Below are 21,179 nucleotides of genomic sequence, written 5' to 3' on the forward strand. Positions count from 1 at the left end.
CAGCTTATGTCAAAACACCACCCGCCATAATTCTCAACTGATGAAAGCAGATACTTGCAGAATTATATTAACAAGTGCACTTCCAAATAAACAACTCTTTAATTTTTTTTCGAACTGTTGCTCAGCTCTGTTGTTACATTTCACTTGCGCTTAAAGTATTAAATTGCTTCCTGTAGCATTCTTTTATTCTCGCAGGTAACGTGTCCTCATTACTTGTTTCAGTTTTGTGGAGCACTTTTTTTTTTTTTTTTTTTTTTTTTTTAATACTGCTTTTGTAATAATACCGTAGAAGAGTTACAAGGATCAGGAAGGCTGATTGATAAATCACTGTGCAAGAATCTTTTCAGTTGCAGTCACTTCTCAGATACACCAGGGCTAGGTGAATTGCAGAAGCAACATGTTTAGCTCAGGTAAAATCAAACAGAGGTGGAAGCCAATCAATAGTCTGAATAAATTTCCTAAGAAGGCAGCAGTAGCAATTGGCTTTATAAGAACCGAGGTCCTGCCCTTGTGTAACAAATTAATGCTATTGTGATACACAGGACTCCATAAAGGTGCAAAGCGCTTATGCTTTATTTTCTCCTGCTCTTCTTTGACTTCATGTAACAGCTGTTATTGCTTAATATTAAGATGATCAAGACCCTCAGCGGTTTATTTATGTTGCCACACAAGGAGCGGAGACACCTTGCTGGTCCCACATATCACGCATACAAAAAGCAGCGTGTCTGACATGTTTTGAATTGCAGACATGACCTTCATTCAAATCCATGCTCCTTCGAGGCTTACTCAGTAACACGTGTAGAGCCGGGCGTTGCTCCTGTTGCCTCAGTTCTCCGACGGGCAGCTCTCGTAACCGGTGGCGGCCTGAATTTGCCACGGGCACCCGGGCGAGCGGATTCCTGCCTCCCTGCTTGGCCCCGCCGGGGCAGCAGCAGTTGGACAGTTGCTGCCATGGGGTGGGAGGCAGCGAGGGGCCGGCCGGGCAGTCGCCATCTTGGCCGGGAGCGGCTTTGCTTCAGGAGCCAGGCAGCAGGGGGGGCCCTGGATTGGGTCAGCATGGGCCGCCGGGGCTGTTTCCAGGTGGCCACTGTTTCCTGCAACCATGACCTCCTTGCTAGTCACCTTGAAAACGCAGAGTCTGCTGTTCCCGCCCCTGCCAGCTGAACCTGTGACCGCAGTAGCTGCTAGCGGTTTCAGAAACGGCTGTAGTATTACAGGTATGGGGGAAAAATAAACACGGCAGTGAAGAGTTTTTGCTTCCTTATAGCACCTATGTGGGGCACAGGTAAAATTAAATAGCAGCTTGAACTGTAAAGAGTAAAAATAGTTAATATCTCCTAGGGGAAATGAGGGATTATTATTTTTTTTTCCATTCTCGGAAGCAAAAAGTTGTATAATCTGAAAAACCTGACATTCCATATTGAGGGTTTATTGTAAGGTAGTAAAACCAGATTTTATATCTCGTTTATTCCTACAACTTCTGATGTGCTTCCAAAAATGGTATTAAGGCAGCAGCTGAGGAAATTTTATGAGATAATGAAGCAGAACAGTTACTGAAAGCCATCTGCTCAGTTGTTTACAAACTTGCTTCAATACTTCAGAGGCAGTGGTAGAGTACGTGTCTAAACTTCACAAGCTGCACTAGGTAGAACTAAATGAAATGCGGCCGGGCTGGGCTGCGCTCGGTGCCTCTCTGCGCAGTGTAAGCGGTTGCCAGGCAGGCCTGTTGGAAGCCAGCAGAAAGCACCACACAGAGGTGATTATGTGCCACCATCTGTCACGCTTCAAGCCTACCATACAGCATGGCTAATCAGCCTTGGCAGGATGATGGATGAACAGCAGCAGCTGCCAAAAGCCACTGTTGGCAAACAGTCCTGAAGTTAAGAACTTTTTCCCCCCTCTGCCTTCCTCTCCAGGGTCCTGCTGCGTGTCCGCATGCTGTACTATCTAAGGCAAGAAGTTATAGGGGACCAAGCGGACAAGATCTTAGAGGGTGCTGACTCAAGGTTAGTACAAGTGCAGGTTTATTTTTGTGCGTTCTGAGGCTGGCTTATGTAAAGAACACATACTGTACTAATGCAGCAGTTAGAGAAGGTTGCAGCTTCTCTGTTAATGTCCGTTCTCAAGCAGCCTTGTTAGTATTTAAAGCTTGGTGGATAATTTTCTTGGGAGTAGAAGGGGTGGGTGGGAAGCAATAGAGTAAGATTTTCAGTTCTGCTAAAATTGAAGGATTATTTTATCAAATTACAAAATTTAAAAAAGAGAGCTAAAATGAATATTATTGGGGTAACCATTGATATTCCACTCCCAAAATAGCTTAACTTTTTGTTGTTGTTGTTGCCTTAATTGTTCTTACAGCTTCTCAAAATACATATTTACAAAATGGATTTGTATTTTTTCTTCTTCTTTTTGAACATCTCTGTACAGTAATACCTTTAAAAATGCATATAACATTGTCTTTCAGTGAAGTAGATATATGGATACCTGAGCCATTCCATGCCGAAGTTCCCGCAGACTGGTGGGATAAGGAGGCGGATAAATCCCTTTTAATTGGAGTGTTCAAACATGGTAAGTGATGTCTCACTCTGAACAAAACTCAGTCGTAGTGCTTTCTGTTCTGCTTTCTGTGTGTAGGACTGTTCAGTCATAATATTAACAAGTATTGTTCCAAGGAACTCTTGGCTTGTATCTCCTGTTTTTTTTTTCTTTTTTTTTTTTTTTTCTTGCCTGCTTAAAAGCCTAATATGAGTCGTAAATATCAGATGCTGTTTTTAAATGTTTGCAGAACATTTGAGAAGAAAACATTCCTTTCTTGGCTGCAAATAAAGCAAAACCATATTTGTTTAAGTAATAGCCAAATAGTAAGATAGATCTCCATAAACTTTGCTTCCAGTGCTGCTTCACTTGCTAACTCTGCCAACCAGTGTCAAAGTGGACGGTGGGCTTAACCTCTGCTATTAATCTGTACAAGTGCCTCCTGGGCTTTGTTCCAAGCAATATTTCACAAATGTCAGTGTTGAGAACTCCCGGCTCCCTTGAGTGGGATGCAGCCTTGTTAACTTTGAAAGGCTGGGGATGCAGAGCTGGCATGATATATACAGTGAGCGATTCCTGATTATAATCCCAATTCTCTGGAGGTCGCAGAGGTATTCTCAGCAGCCCAGTCTGACTAAAGGGGAGAATGATGGCTTATAAAACCTTTCATGATTACAGTTTGGCTTGAGGCTCTACAGCAGTTAGGAGCAGTGTGTTGTAGTACAAATCCTAATTGAATTGTGCTGTTCTGCCTATGTACAGCAGCTCCGTTTTGTGGGCTCAGCTGAGGCAACTCTAGTCTAAAAATCATTTTCCTGCAGTGCACTGTTGGGATCTGCCATTTTCCATCTAGTCAACTTGGGCAGTAAAAAAGCAAACAGCAGTTTGAAAACCATAGAGGGAACAGTGTCATCTTACTGACATGCATCATCCTAAACCTAATAAGACAGGTTCGTTGGCCTTATGTATAACCCATGTATACAGCATTTTTGCAGCCTACATTGAGGGCTCCAGCAGGACTGGAGCTATAGAAAACGCGTGTGTGTGTGTGTGTGTTTCCTTTTGCACTGCGTGTTTGCAGCAGGGAGTGTTGAACATGGAGAACTGCTTTGAAAGTGCTAAAGGCATCTTAAAGAAGTTTGTCTACCACTTGTGGTATAAAGCAAGATATTAATTTGAAAACTTTCTTCAATATTCTTTGTTAATGATATTGGTGTGAAAATGTTTTTGCGCTGATAAAATTTACCAATATAAAAACTTCATAGAGTGAATGAAAGGATAATTCCCGATATCCTCAATTTCTTAAGAAACTGGTCCTGTAAAAATCATGGTACCAAATTCTTTATTTTATTAAAAGAGGCTAAATAAACAAAATATTTCTTAAATATTTTATTTATATGTATTTTATATATGTGTGTATATATAAACTGTACTGCCTGAACAATTATACTTGCAGGTGGTCATAAATTTCATTTTTTTTTTCCTCCCTCTGTGCTCGCAGGCTATGAGAAGTACAATTCCATGAGAGCTGATCCAGCGCTGTGCTTTCTGGAGCGGGTTGGCATGCCTGACGCGAAGGCCATCGCTGCAGAGCAGAGAGGGACAGACATGTTAGCAGATGGTGGTGATGGGTAAGGAGGACATGAAAAAATGAATGTATTTTATCAGCATTGTATATGTTGGCATCCAATCATATATCATATTTTGCTTACATCTTGCCTGATGATCTGAACAATTATATGATGTAAAAGTACATAGAATTATTTACATGGAGTTAAGCAGGAAATATGAGGGTGTGATTTGGTACACCAAACTGAAAGAATTTATAGTTGTTTTTTTTCTCTCTCTCTCTTTCTCTCTCTCTCTCTCTCTCTTTCTGAAAATCTGACCCCTCTAAGAATAATAACTTGAAATTTTTTCTTTTGAATATTTTATAGGGGTGAATTTGACAGAGAGGATGAAGATCCTGAATATAAGCCAACCAGAACTCCTTTCAAGGATGAAATTGATGTAAGAACTTTAACCTCCTGTCATTTATGTCCTGTAATTGATACTCCCCGTTTATCTTAGTGTTTGATTCTGAAGTCTTGGAGCCACTGGATGAGCTTATCTTATAAAGACAGTTTGATGTTGTGTATTTGAATTGACCAAGTACATTCAAAATTGAAAACTAAAATAATTTATATCTTCTCCCAAAGGAATTTGCAAACTCACCTCCAGAGGACAAAGAAGAATCCATAGAAATCCATCCAAGTAAGATTATAGTGTAAAAGAAAGTCAAAGAAGGGACTTTACCATATCAGGAAATAGATTATGTTTTTTGGAAAATACCACAGTAAAATTTCTGCTGCCCAAACTTTTCATGCTTCGCATCTTTTAAAATAATTATTTACTGTCTGTGAATAATTCCACATTATGGCATTCTTGGTTTCTGATTACACAGGGGAAATTGTGATGATGAAGACTGGATATTTCATAAAATGCAGTGATTGATATTTTTGCTGAAATAATCCTGAAGTGATTGTAGGGATGTTTCTCAGTATGGCAGGAAATCTGCCAAGTGAAAATAATAAAGTGGGAAGTTATAAGCATAGGTGTTTCCTTAGAGGCAGAATTATCTTCTCAGTAACATATTTGGAGATCTACTGATTTAGTTTAAGTAGGTGCAGTATTCATAACACGTTTGCATTCATAACATTGATTAATAATACTTGAAAGATAGTTATCTCTAAACACTTCCAAAGCATTTCTGCAGTCTTGAGTTGGACTTTTTTATTTCATACCAAAGTAGTTATCCCATTTCTAATTTGTAAGCACCAATATTAATGAAGTATATGTTGTTATCTGATTAAATAGGAATCCAGTTTTAGCCATAGAAACTTTGAAATGCACAGTGATGGTTTTGGGGTGCCCAAGTGCTTCTCTCTTCTCTAGATAAGCACAGTGAAAGCAACGCCGAGTTAGGCCATCTCTACTGGCCCAACACTTCAACCCTGACTACCCGCCTGCGTCGCCTCATTACTGCCTATCAGCGCAGCTATAAAAGGCAACAGATGAGGCAAGAGGCACTAATGAAGACTGACCGCAGGAGACGTCGGCCTCGGGAAGAAGTGAGGGCATTAGAAGCAGAAAGGGAAGCGATAATAACTGAAAAACGGCAAAAGTGAGTGTCTTGGAGATCTGTCCTCAAACCTCCCTTGAGGTTATGTGTCACCAGTGCTTTCCTTCTGCTTTAGGAGTAAAACTTACGGGCTGGGGGGGAGCATCCAACATGTATTTGGGCTCCTGCTTACTCCATGGCCCCACTTTCTTCCTGTTTTCTCCACTAGATGGACAAGAAGAGAGGAAGCTGATTTTTATCGTGTGGTGTCTACTTTTGGCATTATTTTTGACCCTATAAAACATCAATTTGACTGGAATCAATTCAGAGCATTTGCCAGGCTTGATAAGAAGTCCGATGAAAGCTTGGAAAAGTATTTTAATTGCTTTGTGAATATGTGCAGACGGGTGTGCCGGATGCCGGTCAAACCAGATGATGGTAAGTCCTTGTTGTAGGAATCCGCGCGACTGTTGAGAGACAGGAAAATTGTTAAACTTGATGCCTAGGTGGAATAATTTAGGAATGGGCATACATTTATTCCACGTTAAGCGGTGCAAACTGGTCTCGTTGCAGAACCACCTGATCTTTCGAACATGATAGAGCCGATCACAGAAGAACGTGCTTCTAGAACTCTCTATCGCATCGAGCTGCTACGGAAGATCCGTGAGCAGGTTCTCCATCACCCGCAGCTGGGGGAGAGGCTAAAGCTTTGCCAGCCAAGCTTGGACCTGCCAGAGTGGTGGGAGTGTGGTAAACATGACAAAGACTTACTGATTGGTGCTGCTAAACATGGAGTCAGTAGGACAGATTATCACATTCTGAATGATCCAGAGCTCTCTTTTCTTGAGGCCCACAAAAACTTTGCTCAAAACAGAGGGACGGGCAGTGCAAATGCTGTGTCTTCTCTGAACCCTCTGGGTGCCGGCTGCAGTCAAACACCACCTGTTGTCCCATCCACACCAGTGCAAGAAGAAAAGACTACAGAACAAGCAGAGTCTAAAGCTGAAGGGTCTGAAAATCCAGCAGCCAAAGAAAAATCTGATATCAAAGAAGAGGCGACTATTGCAGATAAAGACACTAAACAGGACTGTGATGCTGAGGTCGAGCCTGGCTCTGTTAAATGCGAACTCAAAGACATAGAAATGAGTACAGACGTGGATCCAAAATCTATTTCGGAGAAAGGTTCAGAGGAGGATGAAGAAGAGAAACTGGATGACGATGATAAATCAGAAGAATCCTCCCAACCCGAAGGTAACACATTTGTCAGGTGGTTCTGTGTGTTTAGCATGAACCCCCCTGAGCTGTTTTTAACTTGTGCCAGCTGATAAATGGCACACACACAAGGAGACATTATGAAGCTTGGGATGGGCTGCATGTAGCAGCTCCTCTCCCCTTTCCTATGCCAGGTGCCCAGATAAGGTTTCAGGAGAATTGTTCATCATCTGTGGGGTATTCCCCTCGGTGGGTGTTATCCAGAGGAGCTTGCTGAGCCGATAAGTCGGTCTCCGTGCCAAAGATGAAGGTCGAGCCTCTGCTGTAACTAAACAAATGCCTGAGCTACAAATGTTTAGTGAAGCCTGATTGTTTAACCTATTTACTTGTCTTTTTGATTTATCGGTCTTTTTGGAGGAATCTGCTTTTACTGTTCTAAAGGACTTAATAAAATGTTGAGGTAAAAGCTGTCCTTAATTTTTACTTGAAATACCAGTAGCTTGACTCATACCTCACCTCTATTCTGTATTTTATAGCACAGGAGTTGTATATTTTTTCAGTAACAGACATAAACTGTTACCATCAAATTTTACTTCCTTTTTGGAGGCTTGAAAAAAACATCTATTTGTGAGCAAACAACTGTTCTTGCTGCTTGTCGCGTGTCAGCCCAGGTTGATGTTGGATGGCTGGGAAGTCTTGTAGTTAATGCCTGGTCATGGTTGCTCTTCAGCAGGAGCGGTTTCTCAGGGTAAGAATTTTGATGAAGAGAGCAATGCCTCCATGAGTACTGCGAGGGATGAGACACGCGATGGATTCTACCTGGAGGACGGGGATCCTTCGGTGGTTCAGCTGCTTCATGAGAGAACATTTGCCTTTTCCTTCTGGCCTAAGGTTGGTTAGGATGCAGTGCTATACGTTGTCTTCAGTGCAAGTGTGGGAGGTGTTGTCTTGTACAAAGCTTTCCCTTATTTTGCTGCTTCTGTACTTCCACTGTGCAAGGGGCTTTTTTTTTTTTTTTTTTTCTCCTAATAGTGACTTGTGGAATAACATTTTTGGAGGCAGAGGAAACAAAAGGAACTGCTGTATTGCCAATGTGGTTATTTAGGAAAACTACTAGTTCTAGCATTAGTTCTCTTGGGCCCATAATTGTATGTCAGCAGAATCATACCCCTCATACCTGTTTTGACAAAAGCAAATTCATGATTTTGGGTTATGGGTGTCACCTGCAAAGCAGTCTACAGTCTTTATTTTAAGATCTTTTGTTTTTGGGTGGGGAGATTGTTCAGAAGAGTATTGATGACCTACATGATCTAAGCCATTATGTAATGTTGACAGATGTAATTGTATTAAGGTGTCCTGCAAACACAAAGAGCAATTTTAGATAGGATACAGCTATATTTTATTTTGGTAACAATGCAGAAAATCATCTAATATAAAATGTTTAAAAAATATGAAGCCATAACCTTGTAATAAATCCATACATAATTTAGTCCTGTCCTTACTCTGCAGTAAGGATAGAGATAGAAATAAAGTAGTAATAGTCTTAAGCTTCCTAATCACCATAACAGGGCCATCTGGTTCGGGGGGGGAGGGTGGGCAGGGGGACCTTGCCCTTAATAGGCTTATTCCTGGGGAAAGCAGGCGGTCTGCGGCAGCTGCTGTGCCCTGCGAGTGGCTCCTGGGCTGCTCTGCTGGTGGGGAAGCTGGCTGATGCCCACGTTCCCTGGCCAGCAGGATTTCGTGGAGCTCTGAAGTTTCTGCTGCTTTGAGGAGGCTAGCATAGAACAGGCTTAAATTCTGAAGCAGAAAAAACAAAACGAGCCTGCATTTTCTTTGCTGCTGGTATACATTTCAGAAACATCAACTTTATTCCAGCTATGATGGAAGAATAAAACATAAAAATCCTTATTCTTCATAAATTCCTCTTAAGTAGACTAATAAACATGATTAGAGTTTTTAGTGTGCACGCTTCAGTGGAATCTGAAATGATAATGGGCGTGGAATGAAAATTGACATTCATTAGATGTCCCTAGGTTGGTGCCCGTTTCATAATGTTGAACTTTATTAATAGTGACGCTAATGAGGATCCACTTCCTAGGACAGACTTGCCAGATCCAGCCTCTTGGTTCTTAAGAACCACTGCCTTAAGATACTCGTTGCAGATGTTTAATTTTCCCTTCATAACTGTTGATTTTGCTAACGGCTTTAGTTTAGCAATATAAAACAGTATTGAGTCAGTTTGTCAGCTGATACGCTGTCTGGCAGAAAACTTATTCTGCCATCCTCCCTCCATGTAGCCTGTGCTTATTTTTAAATTCTGCTGCTGCTTTATTCCCCATAATTCTCTCTGTGTTAACTCGAAAGGCAGTCGGTTTATCCTGTCTTTCAAGCATAGTTGGTTTCGAATGTGCGTGTTAAGTTTTGCAAGCTGGACTGTGTAGCTACAGCCATGTTGAGTTTAAAACATGCCTCTCAAACTAAAGGTTCATTACGGACCGTTCTCTTATGCAGGACCGAGTAATGATCAACCGCTTAGACAACATCTGCGAGGCCGTGCTGAAGGGGAAGTGGCCGGTAAACAGGCGCCAGATGTTCGACTTCCAGGGGCTCATACCTGGCTGTACTCCAGCAGCTGTGGACAGCCCTCTGCAGAAAAGGAGCTTTGCAGAGCTCTCCATGGTTGGCCAAGCCAGCATCAGTGGCAGTGAAGATATAACTGCTTCTCCTCAGTTATCAAAGGCAAGAAAGGACCTTTGTTATTCTAATAGGAAATAGTTTATCCTACATGCTTTTCTGTGCATAATAGGAAAAATAAAAAATAATATTAAGGTTTTATTTTCAAAGTTACACGATTAGTCTTTTTAAAATCAGTGTAGAGAGCATAGCTATGTTAATAACTCTAAATGGTCATTTTTCATTAGGAAGATGCACTCAATTTATCGGTTCCACGTCAGAGGAGGAGGAGACGAAGAAAGATTGAAATAGAGGCTGAGAGAGCTGCCAAGAGGAGAAATCTTATGGAAATGGTTGCCCAGTTACGTGAGTCTCAGGTGGTCTCAGAAAATGGACAAGAAAAGGTTGTAGATTTATCAAAGGCCTCACGAGAGGCAACAAGTTCTACCTCAAATTTTTCATCTGTTACTTCAAAGTTTATCTTGCCTAATGTCTCCACACCCGTGTCTGATGCCTTTAAAACTCAAATGGAGCTGCTGCAAGCAGGTCTGTCACGCACACCCACAAGGCATCTACTAAATGGCTCTTTAATAGATGGAGAACCACCCATGAAGAGGAGGAGAGGAAGGAGGAAAAATGTAGAAGGGCTTGATCTGTTATTTATGAGCAACAAACGGACATCATTGACTGTAGTAAGACAGCAACCTTTTTGTCTCATATTTGTTCTGTGTCTAGTACTTTCTGAATGTGAGTTTGAAGTTTTGTTCTACTCTGGCTAATGGTAATGTGTAGTTTGTACCCAACCATTTTTTTCTTTGTGTTTTGTTTCTTTATTTTTTAAGCAAGCAAGATGTTGTCCATATCAAGTTTTAACTCTAGCAAATTGAGCCTTTGTTTTAAGTAGCTTGTACTTTCAAAAAGAAAAAACTTTTTCTCACAAAACATATAATGTATATGTAACATTAATCTTTGTATAAAAAGGAAGGCTCTGGGGCCATTAGCTGGGAATACTCTCTCTTTAGTTGTATGTTTCTTAATATATCAAGATGCTAAATTTACAAAGCTTCCCAACATAACAGTATTGTTTTATGTAGTGTGACTTCTTAACCTCATTAACTCTTGCCTGTACAGAATGTCTTTGAGCATTTAATGTTAGTTGTTTGTGAAACTATTTCTGCCAGGCAGCTGTTCCTTTGAAGTGAGAATTAATAGTAATGTTAATATCTTTTTTAGGAGGATGCAGAAGTGACCAAAGCTTTTGAAGAAGATATGGAGGCCCTACCAGCAAGGAACATTCCATCTCCTGGTCAGCTGGACCCAGACACTCGCATCCCTGTAATCAATCTCGAGGATGGGACCAGGCTGGTGGGAGAGGATGCTCCTAAAAACAAGGATTTAGTTGAATGGCTTAAACTGCATCCTACTTACACTGTAGATATGCCAAGTTATGTACCAGTAAGTATGTGATTCTAAAAGTGTAGCTATAGTAGCGCAGTATGGAAAAAGGCTTGAGAGACACCAGAACCAATTTCTTCACACAGCGCATTGTCATTGGGTTTTGTAACTGCTGCTTGGCTTCGGTAGAAACTTTCCTTTTCGCCACCCTTACCGTGATCTAAATTCTCAAGAACTGCCCGACCAGAGTGTGGGCTGTCTTTGTTTTTCCTTTTGAATGCGATTACACAGTTTTTGTGTCAAGTTGTGCGGATTTTTTTGACCTGATGGGGGGCAAAAAAGTTTCATTTTCAGACCGTCTGAGAGTGTAATGTATAGTTGGCCCATTCTTAATTTTTTTTCGGAAAAGTTTCCGTAATTGATGCTTTTTCACAAGAAAATGCAAAACTAACAAGAAGTGACATTTCTCTTCCTTCCAGAAGAGTGCAGATGTGCTGTTCTCCCCATTTCAGAAGCCGAAACAAAAACGACACAGGTGTCGAAACCCTAATAAACTGGATATAAACACCTTGACGGGAGAAGAAAGGGTACCTGTTGTAAATAAGCGAAACGGAAAGAAGGTAAAAACTGTTAGTTTGGTTGAGTTGTTTCATAACTTCTTTACATATGGAAAGCAGGCTTTCTCTTTCAGACTTGCTCAAAAATTGAGTAATTTGGCACTGGTGTTTAATCTTACTAGATTCTACTACTCAGTTTCCCTAGTTCCCCTTCTGCTCTTCTGATATATTAATGACTTGAGTGAATAATTCATTACTTTTTGAAACTGTATAGCTTATTTTTCCTTATAGCAGATATATCTTACCTGCAGTATTTCACTACTGCTTTAAACATGGTCCTTTCAATTCTAGCATAATTTGCAGGTCTCTGCGTAGTTTTCCACAAGCTGAATTGAAAGCCATTAATGCCATCCTTCAGAGATGAAATTGCACAGATGAAATATGTCCATAAATGTAGCTCTTTTTTAATTAATACTTTGATCTTTTGAATTAGATGGGTGGAGCTATGGCCCCTCCAATGAAGGACTTGCCAAGATGGTTGGAAGAAAATCCTGAGTTTGCTGTTGCTCCAGATTGGACTGACATTGTTAAACAGTCTGTAAGTGAAACTTTTGGTCCGTGCCCCACTGCAGGTTATGGTACAAGGGAATTGAAACAGAATAAATGTTTCTCTGGAAACACTGATTATTAAGTACTTATGTCATAGCTAGGATTGAACGAAGGACGATGTAGGGTCAGGAGTTAAGAGTTGGTGATAGAAAGCTGCTGCAGGGTAGATTGCAATACACTGGAAAAAACAGCTACGCTAAAGCAACTTTCAGCATTTGTTCTACATTAAATTTTTCATATAAGTAAGGAGTCTTAATAAATGCAAGTATTCATATGTTAAGCAACTACTAAAAATATTTGTCATATACATAACTATCTTGGCAGCACATGGCATTAAAAGATTAACTTTTTGCCTTTTGTTTTACACTAGTTTTGTGAAAATAAAGGATACAGCTTATCAGATACTTTATATAAACACCGCTGGATGTACTAGAGTTCAGTACAAAGCCATAAACTCCTGTAACTGCAACATTTTACTATGTTCTAAATGAAATGACAGAGTGCCAGCATATTTTCTTTTCCTGCTGTGATTAAATAAGTTAAATCTGTGGCCTTGCTTTCCTTCGTTTTTCTTGTGTTCTGCTGTCATTCGTCCTAGCAGCTAGCTGGCTACATTAGAAACACAAATCACTTTGCTAATACCCGAATACAATGAAATCCTGTCTGTGTCTTGACATGTTGTGCCAAAAAGTGGCTGCTGAGAACTGAAGGCAGGAACTGCATGGTCACCAGTTACTGCTAAAAGCTATGCAGGCTAACTGAGGATGAAACTTTGTTTTTATGTCTCTGTTTCAGGGTTTTGTTCCAGAGTCCATGTTTGACCGTCTTCTCACTGGACCTGTGGTGAGGGAGGAAGGAGCGAGCAGAAGAGGAAGAAGGCCAAAAAGTGAAATTGCCAAAGCAGCTGCAGCAGCTGCTGCTGTAGCATCAACTTCGGGAATCAACCCACTACTAATGAACAGTCTGTTTGCTGGAATGGACCTCACGAGCCTCCAGAACCTGCAGAACCTGCAGTCTCTGCAGCTCGCCGGCCTCATGGGCTTCCCGCCTGGGCTGGCCACGGCGGCCGCAGCAGGGAGCGACTCGAAGAGCCCCGCGGCGATGCTGCCTCTGATGCTGCCGGGCATGGCCGGGCTGCCCAACATGTTTGGACTGAGCGGGCTGCTCAATAACCCGCTCGCGGCCACTACTGGAAACGCCACTGCTGCTGCTTCCGCCCCAGGAGAGACTGAGGATGGCACTTCAAAAGCTGAAGAGAAGAAGAATGAGAACGAAGAGGAGAACAAAGACTCTGAGAAAAGCACAGACCCTGTTTCTGCTACTGACTCTGCAAATGGATCCGTCAGTGCTGCTACTGCGGCGACTACCGCCACTGCCACCACTACCACCACCACCAACACTGGATTGCCCACAAACCCTCTGGCCTTCAATCCCTTCCTGCTCTCCACCATGGCTCCTGGCCTCTTTTATCCATCTATGTTTCTACCTCCAGGACTGGGAGGGTTGACTCTGCCTGGTTTCCCAGCACTAGCAGGACTTCAGAGCACAGTGGGCTCCACCGAAGAGAAAGCTACTGACAAGACTGAAGGCACTGCCTTTAAGGACGAAGAGAACCTAGAAGGCAGCGATGCAGAGGAGAGCCTTGATAAAACTGCAGATTCCTCCGTTTTAGAAGATGAAATAGCACAGGGTGAAGAATTAGACTCACTTGATGGGGGGGAAGAAATAGAAAACAATGAAAATGATGAATAACCAGTACCAGTTACAGTTAAAGTGTTTTAAACTTTTGACAAGTGGTAGTCCTACTGTTTACACTCACAGTTAATGTCCATACTTAGTTTTTATAAGCTGTTCTGTAACATAGTGTAGCAAAAAAAAAAAAAAAAAGTTCAAGTCATGTTATACAGATGTGTCAAAAGGTATCTTGGTCATTAAGTATTGTGCAGTGCATTATTTATTATCCCTAGGAGAGATGAAATTTGAGAGGTGATCATGTCTTTTTAAGGAAATTGACATAATGCTCTGCTTTTTTTTTTTTTTTTTTTTTTCTCCTTTGGTACCATTGGTATTATGAAAGCAGCAATTTGTAATCAAGTGGCACTAATGGAAGGAAGTGCTGCTTAAAGGAAGGATGAAGTTATATATTTAATTTTTTATTTTTATTTTCTTTTTTGCTGTGAAGGTCAAGATGAAATTTTCCATACATATCGTACTCGCGCCTCATTTTGACTGTCCGGGAGCTCGGCCCCTCTCACGCGCACACCCCCACACACACACTCTCTCTCTGACAATCTTTCATGATAGTGTGAATGTCTCTGTCTGGAGACCCAGCAATAATAAGGCAGCTGTTGAATGTGAAGAGTACCTTTTGGAAATTAACCCACGGAGAAGGTTCTTGCAGGATAAAGCTACAGTTTAATCGTCTCGTGATCTTGTAATGCACTGGTATAAACAAATAAAAAAAAATCAGGTACCTTTTTTAAATTAAAGGACTTTGTTACTTTAGCCACAAAGCTAAACAGCATTACCTCAACTCTAAACTAGCCTTGAAGTTTACAGACATGACTTTGTAAATGTATTGTTTTTCTTTGTTGTGATGTCTTTTTATTTTTTTTTTCTTTGGAAACTGCTATCATGTAAGATAAGATGTAAATTGCTGCCAACTGTAGTAATGATGCTTTTAATAAAAGTGACCCATGATATGCAGAGATGTAATTAGAGAATGCAGTGTTTAGGGACATCACAACTGGTGTTGGCATTTTTTACACTTGCACTGGGGCTTTTTTACAGCATTTTTTTCTGCTCTATTCTGTCATAGATTAGGGGCCATAGTTTGCCGACCTGATTGTCTTCAGGGGCCTAGGCAGGAAGAGAAACCTTGAATTTACCTTGATGTTTTTCCACTCTCAAGTAACTCTACAGCCCTGCACACTAAAATCCTGACTGTGCTCCTTCCGAGGGGCAGCGCAGACTGAGACCACTTTAAAATGTGTTCAGCGTGTGATAATGTGGTACACTAAAGAACAAAAGGGCAAAAGAAAAATGAGGCTTTAATAGGCACAATATCTAGGTCATTTATCCTTGGTTAATGGGTAGAAAAACACAATGCTGTAGTGACAGCAAGGGATACAAAGGCTCTGTGGTATCCTGTAGACCAGAGCTTGTGATGCCAGAAACCACTGTGTCAAACAACCTCCATGAAACTAAAACTGACCCACTTTTCATAAAAACCAGTGTCGCTTCTGGAGAGCTACCGATTTGTAGCCTTTTGTGACCTTTGATATGCGAGATAATGTATCATCTGAGGACTCCTGGTTTCGCCGTGGTGTCACCTTGGCGCGCATGTACGCAGCCCTCTCTGGGGCGAGGAGAGCGGCTCCGGCTTTCGGTGCCGTACGTGAAAAATCAGCTCTCGAAGGCGCCGGCTGTGGGTGGGCCCTGGCCCCCTGGCTGCCCTGAGGGGAGCTGTGGAAGGCCGAAGCAGCCCCCTCAATTCACACAGGAGCTCAGAGGGCCCAGGGGGACAGGCCCAAACCCAGTCGTGGGGAGGACGTGTGAAAAGGGGCAAGCAGGGCCCATGAGGGGCCCTTCATGGACAGCGAGAGGAGACGAAAGATGAAGGCTCGGGGAGTGACTCTGGTGTGAGTGAATCACAGGCAGGCGCTGCTGAAATGAGTCATGTCGGGACGGCCCGACCTGCCGCTTAGATAGATCCTAGGCAGCCACCGCGAGTCGGGAAGGATCCCCCCACCACATACATCGCTGACCAGGTGACTATGGGCGTTATTTGGGCCTCTTTCTGTAACACCTTGCGTAGACTCTGGCAAAAAGTGGTATGCTGAGAGCAAAAGTGCATTGATTTCATGAGGTGTGTCATGTGCTCTGCTGCTGAAGGCTTTTGATCTCTTGCTTAAGTTATTTAAATGACTAGTGTCTTATTTTTTTCCACTGCCTATAGAATTTCCCCTGTAAGAGCTGCTAGGTGCTTCCTGTTGTGTGCATTCCACATACCGATCTAAAATAGCCTTTAAAAAAAAAAAAAAACAGTTTTATAATTTCCCGCAAAGATTTACACAGACTAATGATATCTCTTGGGAGCACCATTTTTAATTGGCAAGAAGAGAAATTCTATTGTTAAATGCAACTCTTAACTCCCCTCTTCCCCCCCTTTTTTTTTTTTTACCACTAACTCCTTTCCCTTCTCGCAGTGGGGAGGAAATCCTGGTAACGCTGATTTCTGCCCATAGATTTTTGGCATGGGAGCATCCAAGAGATAGCATATGGCGTCCAGCAGGCAAACGAATGAATCTTACTCTATTTTAAGCATTCTCGGTGATAATATTACTCATCTGCGCGGGGCTGTTGCAGCCACCTGAATTCTGTGGTGATGAGGACCTGTCCTTGGTTTGGACGTGCAGTCCCAGCAGCCTCGCTCCTCGTGGGCTGGACACGGCCCTCACCTATTGAGAGGAAGGTGGCTTCGGATTTGGGGAAGGGATGAGGGCCCGCGGTATGAAAAATGAAGTGGGGGGATTGCCATCTAATGTCGAAGAAATGTATTACATGAAAATATGAAGGTTTTTCTTAGACATGAGGCAGAGGTTTTTATGTGTTAATCGCTGGAAAGGTTCTTGCGAAGTTTTAAAGTGTGTCTAGATGAATAAAAGCTTACACAAGTAAGATGATCACATCAGATACTACTACGAACTTCATTCCCACCTGGAGGAGCATTTTTGCTCACCTCTATCAGAAGGCTTTTTCTGCTAACAGCCATTTGCTGCTGGACCCTCTAAAGGTCACAGAATTTGTAGTGGAAGTCATCAAGGAACCCGGGGAGAGACTGGCTTTGTCATTGCTTCCAAGAAGGACACATCTGTGAAGGCCCAGCAAGGACCTGCCTCCCAACACTGCCTTTTTCTGTCTATCTGGAATGTTCGGCTGCCAACAGAGAAAACAGGATTGCTCACCCTGTTACGTGGTCTTTGGGGAACTTGCAAAGAGGGTTGGCAAACTTCATGTTGTGAACCTGGCCTGTAAAGGAACACTGCTAAGAGTGTGAGTTTCGAAAACTTGACTGATGAAATGGCAGACTAACCTCAAAGCGAGTCCCCAGGAGCTCCCGTCAGCTTCGGTCTCTGTTTCCTACCGATGTCAAAGGCTGTGCCCTGTACAAGAGTGCTGCTGCTTGGAGAAACAACCGGGTTTCGTCTCTTGAAGACCTTTTCTATTTACTAAGGTGAGGAGAATATTTTCCTGTGAGAAAGACTAAGGGAGGTGGGGAAGAGGGAGCAATAGCCTGATTTTCCTGGTATTAAGTTTTCTGCTAGATTTTGCATTGCGTCCAAAATTGCCTTGGCGTTCGGGATTCCTGCTGATTTGCACCGTGTGTTTTGGCAGTGTCGGAATCCTTAACGTACAGGCCTGGGGTCCCACGAGGCTGGGCACCCACTGGCCCCAGGGCCCCACCGGCTCCGTGCTCCTCCCCATGGGCTTCCCCGAAGGGCATCGGCGCTTTCCGACCACCTCCAGTGGAGGGTCCTGCAGGCCTTTAGTATGGAGATCTTTGCGGATGGTTTTGCAAGAAGAGCTGCATGAATACATCTGTGGTGCCTCTTTGGGCTGAAGTGATTGATGCCTTCGGGAGGCCTGGAGCTGGCTTTTTAAACAGACCAAAGATGTTTCAGGCATATTTTCTTAGATTTTAGTCAGGCAGTTGCTCTGATTAAAAATGAGCAATGAAACTTTCATGACTGGCAGTTACTGTGATCCAAATTCAATGAGACTTTCCAAAATCAAGGTTCAGAAGTGTGTGTGCCAGCAATGTCTGCATATAGCTTTAGGTTGTACATTTGATGCAAAATTGTAAATGTTTTTGATGACATGAACTGCAGTGCAAAAATATAATTTCTAAAAGGGGATAAATCTGCATTACAGGATGAATGTGCTCTCCTAGCTCTAATAGATGGATGTCGACACTGGTAAACTCCTCCAATCTTAGTTGTTTGAGCTCTTTGTATTGATTTAGCGATCTGTTCTCTGTCAGTCTTGACTTAAATATCTCGATACCTGTGATTAGTATGCAAGCCAGTGGTCTTACTCAAATACTTGTAAGTGTGGCCTGCTTTAAAATCACAGTCTGGAACCAACTGCTTTAAAAGTTTGCTCAGGGCACGCGGCTGCCGCTGTCCGGAGGTTGTGGCTTTTCGCGTGTGAGCCCTGCTACTGCCAGCGGCCATCGAGGGCCCTGGAGCCGGGGGATCGCGGGGACGTGGAGCTGGGGCCAGCCCCTTCTGCCAGGGGCTTTAAACTGCGAGCCCTGGAGGGCCCAACGCTGGTAGCAGGTTGTGGCCGCGCGCACGAGCCCTGCGCTCCGGGGCTGCAGCCTCCACGGCTCTTCCCTCGGGCGGCCTCGCACCGCTCGGCCTGAGGTGAGCCCAGAACCTGCCGCGGGGTGCGGAGGAGCCGGAGCTGCAGCTCCCGCCGCTCCGGGCAGGATTTGCGGCTCTGTGCGCGGAGCCGATGCGGCCCCTCCGCTCAGAGGCCCTACAAGGAAGCGCTGGGATCTCCCACCCCCAGCCCCTGCTCCCTTTTTCTTTTTCTTTTTTTTTTTTCTCCTCTCAGGGCTAGTGGAACATGAGAGCCGGCCATTGTATCTCACTGCGGACGCATTGTTCGGCACCAGACAAAGATGGCATGTTCCTGCCATCCATGGTTTCTGCTCCTTCAGCCATGGCTGGCTGCTGAGCAGCAGCTGTGCAGACTCTAAATAGCCCGAGGCATTTCCTAAAACCATTAAAAATATGATTTTCCCCCCCTTCATGTGCCAAACCCCTCCCCAAAACATGTAGCAGAAGGAAGAGGCGAAGCCTTTGCTCTTTGTCCGGAATGTGTATTCCCAAAATCAAACTTCCAGGGCATCCACAGGTTCAGAGAATGTGCATGAGAAGTTCTCTCAAACGTACTGGTTGATTCCTAAGTGACTAATATAAGTACAGCTTAGAAGGACATTTTAAAAGTAATAGGGTAAGGTTGTTTTTTAATATTCTATAATGTTTTTTTGTAAGTAAGGAGGCGAAAGTGAAAGGCTTTAACTGCTCTATAATTTTGTCATGTGACTAGGACAGAAGCTCATAACAAGTTGCCGAGGCCGAAGAAAATGCCCCAAACGCTTCGTGTTCCCCGGCTGTGGCACTGACTCTCGCGGAGCCTCCCGGGGCCGTGGCTGCGAGGACGGGCTCTTCCCTCCCGTCTGCAGCGCTCCCCGCGCGGGCTGGCCGCGCTGCGCGGCGGCGGCTGCAGCCGGTTCGCCATCTGCTAGGTGGCTAATCAGCCCACAAAGGTGCTGCCGGGCAGCGCGGATTCCCTGTCCGCTGCCAATATTTTCTGGAAGTTGTCAAACAGAGCAGAATTTGTTCTCAGCTGTCACAACCATCACACCGATTCCAGCTTGTAGCCCTCCAGTGACCAGTGGGGTATGTGCTTTGTTTTGCAAGCAACGTTTGCTCTTTTGTGCCTGTCTTACGAGGCTGGAGATATTGCTGAGGCCTGGAAGGCGCCGCTGCGAGAGTTTCCAGGATCTCCTGAGTCCAGATTCAGCTTCCAATTCTGTCCCTCTGCCCGAGGCAGCTGCTTTCATTGCGGTTTCCAATCTGCAGGCCGGGCCCTGGCGCTCGAAACACTGCGAGCCCGTGTTGGCTGCGGCCGCGCAGGGCTCGCAGCGCCGGCACCAGCCCCGCCAGGCCGAGGCACCTGCCCGAGTCCCTCCCGGGCGGTAACAGCGGAGCCCCCGATCGGCCGCTGCCCCCGTACGGTGCAAGGTCCTGCGGCGAAGCCGGGCCACGCGGCGGCTGTCGCTCACAGCCGGCAACTCGCTGAGCTCTGACCCTGAGGCCCTCGTGTTTGGGCAGCCCAGTGCATCCTACAAACGGGGGCCTCCTTCGACACGCGGGCCTGTCACCCAGGCTGCTCAAGGCGCAGCCGCCGCGCTTGGAGCGGGCAGCGCTGGCAGCCCCGGTGCCAGCCCAGCTCACGCAGCTTCCCACATTGCACGTGCGACACCGGTTCTCAGCAGCGGGTTTCGTAGCATCCTAACAGCTCCACGCTCAGGGAAAAGGGCTCCTCTGCGGGGCTAATCTGAAAGCAGGGCTGCAAATCGCTGATACTTGCTGGCCCTCCTGGTGACCAGGTTCTCCTCCTCATGGGTCGTGTGAGTGCAGGGGAGCCCGGGAGCTCCCTCCTCAGCTTGGTCACGGCTGCGCCAGGAGGGGACGTGGGGGCTGCCTGGGGCCGGGCAGCGGGATGGTCCCATTCCTGCCGTTTTCCCAGGGTGCTGCTTTGTGCCGCGCAGCGAGGGCGCCTGAGCTCATCCTCTGGGGCCTGCTGGCTTTCTAGCAGAAATTGGTAGCTTTAAAACAGCCTTAACTCCAACTTCTCAAGCACCTGTTCCTATCAGGGATTGTCTTCTGTCCACAGCACTTATAACTGCACTAAACAGGAACATTAATGAAAAAAAATACTAGTTTTAAACTGCTGTGTTTTACTTGAGCACTTTTTTCCTTGCCCCATTAGCTTCCCTTGCTACACAAAGACCTGCCACCATTTCTCACCCAGTGTATTTTTATATTTAACCCAAGGGAGAGAGAAAAAAAAAAATAAAAGCAATTTTCCAGAGGCCACAAGAAGCAAACCCAAAGATCTGTCATCCTGTTTTCAGTACCCGCTGTGAAATATCCCATGTTTGCCAGCTCTTCACGGCATCTCCTCTGTAGTGGAGCCTCTGATGAGTCTGGATCAGCTTCTCCAGGGCTTCCTGGCAGGGTCCCGTGCGGCTGCGCTCACTCCTCGCGGAGCGCCTCTCCCTCGGCCTTGCAAGGGGCCTTGTGCGCCAGGCCCTGCAGGGAGGCCGCGAGGTAGCGGGTGTCCCTGCGCGTGGCCTGGCAGAGCCGCCCTCGAGCCGCCCCGGGCCCGGCAGGACCGTGGGTGCACGGGAAGGCCCGGGGGGCCGAGCGCCCGCCCGCTCCTGGTGCCGACGTGGGGAAGCGACCGGAGGCGCCCCCCGACGCGAGTGCCGTCGCGTTCATATTTCAGGCTCGATTTTA

General features: G+C 44.7%; 1 protein-coding gene across 1 annotated transcript in view; it reads left to right on the forward strand.

Annotated features, from left to right (window-relative positions):
• CHD7 (chromodomain helicase DNA binding protein 7) overlaps window positions 1-14,789 on the forward strand; it is a 122,267-nt gene extending 107,478 nt beyond the window's left edge. Inside the window, exons 24-38 of the mRNA XM_088540132.1 lie at window positions 1,917-2,006; window positions 2,465-2,568; window positions 4,037-4,166; window positions 4,473-4,545; window positions 4,734-4,788; window positions 5,470-5,698; window positions 5,865-6,073; window positions 6,209-6,886; window positions 7,578-7,738; window positions 9,359-9,586; window positions 9,769-10,212; window positions 10,754-10,975; window positions 11,395-11,535; window positions 11,966-12,070; window positions 12,877-14,789. Of these exons, the coding sequence (XP_088396258.1) occupies window positions 1,917-2,006; window positions 2,465-2,568; window positions 4,037-4,166; window positions 4,473-4,545; window positions 4,734-4,788; window positions 5,470-5,698; window positions 5,865-6,073; window positions 6,209-6,886; window positions 7,578-7,738; window positions 9,359-9,586; window positions 9,769-10,212; window positions 10,754-10,975; window positions 11,395-11,535; window positions 11,966-12,070; window positions 12,877-13,833 (3,826 nt within the window). The 3' untranslated portion in view covers window positions 13,834-14,789. The remainder of the gene's footprint in view (window positions 1-1,916; window positions 2,007-2,464; window positions 2,569-4,036; window positions 4,167-4,472; window positions 4,546-4,733; window positions 4,789-5,469; window positions 5,699-5,864; window positions 6,074-6,208; window positions 6,887-7,577; window positions 7,739-9,358; window positions 9,587-9,768; window positions 10,213-10,753; window positions 10,976-11,394; window positions 11,536-11,965; window positions 12,071-12,876) is intronic.
• The last annotated feature ends 6,390 nt before the right edge of the window (window positions 14,790-21,179 follow it).

This window comes from Tinamus guttatus, unplaced genomic scaffold, assembly GCF_059628265.1.
Source record: "Tinamus guttatus ecotype Peru unplaced genomic scaffold, ASM5962826v1 Tinamus_guttatus_pri_ptg000056l, whole genome shotgun sequence".
NCBI lineage: Eukaryota > Metazoa > Chordata > Aves > Tinamiformes > Tinamidae > Tinamus > Tinamus guttatus.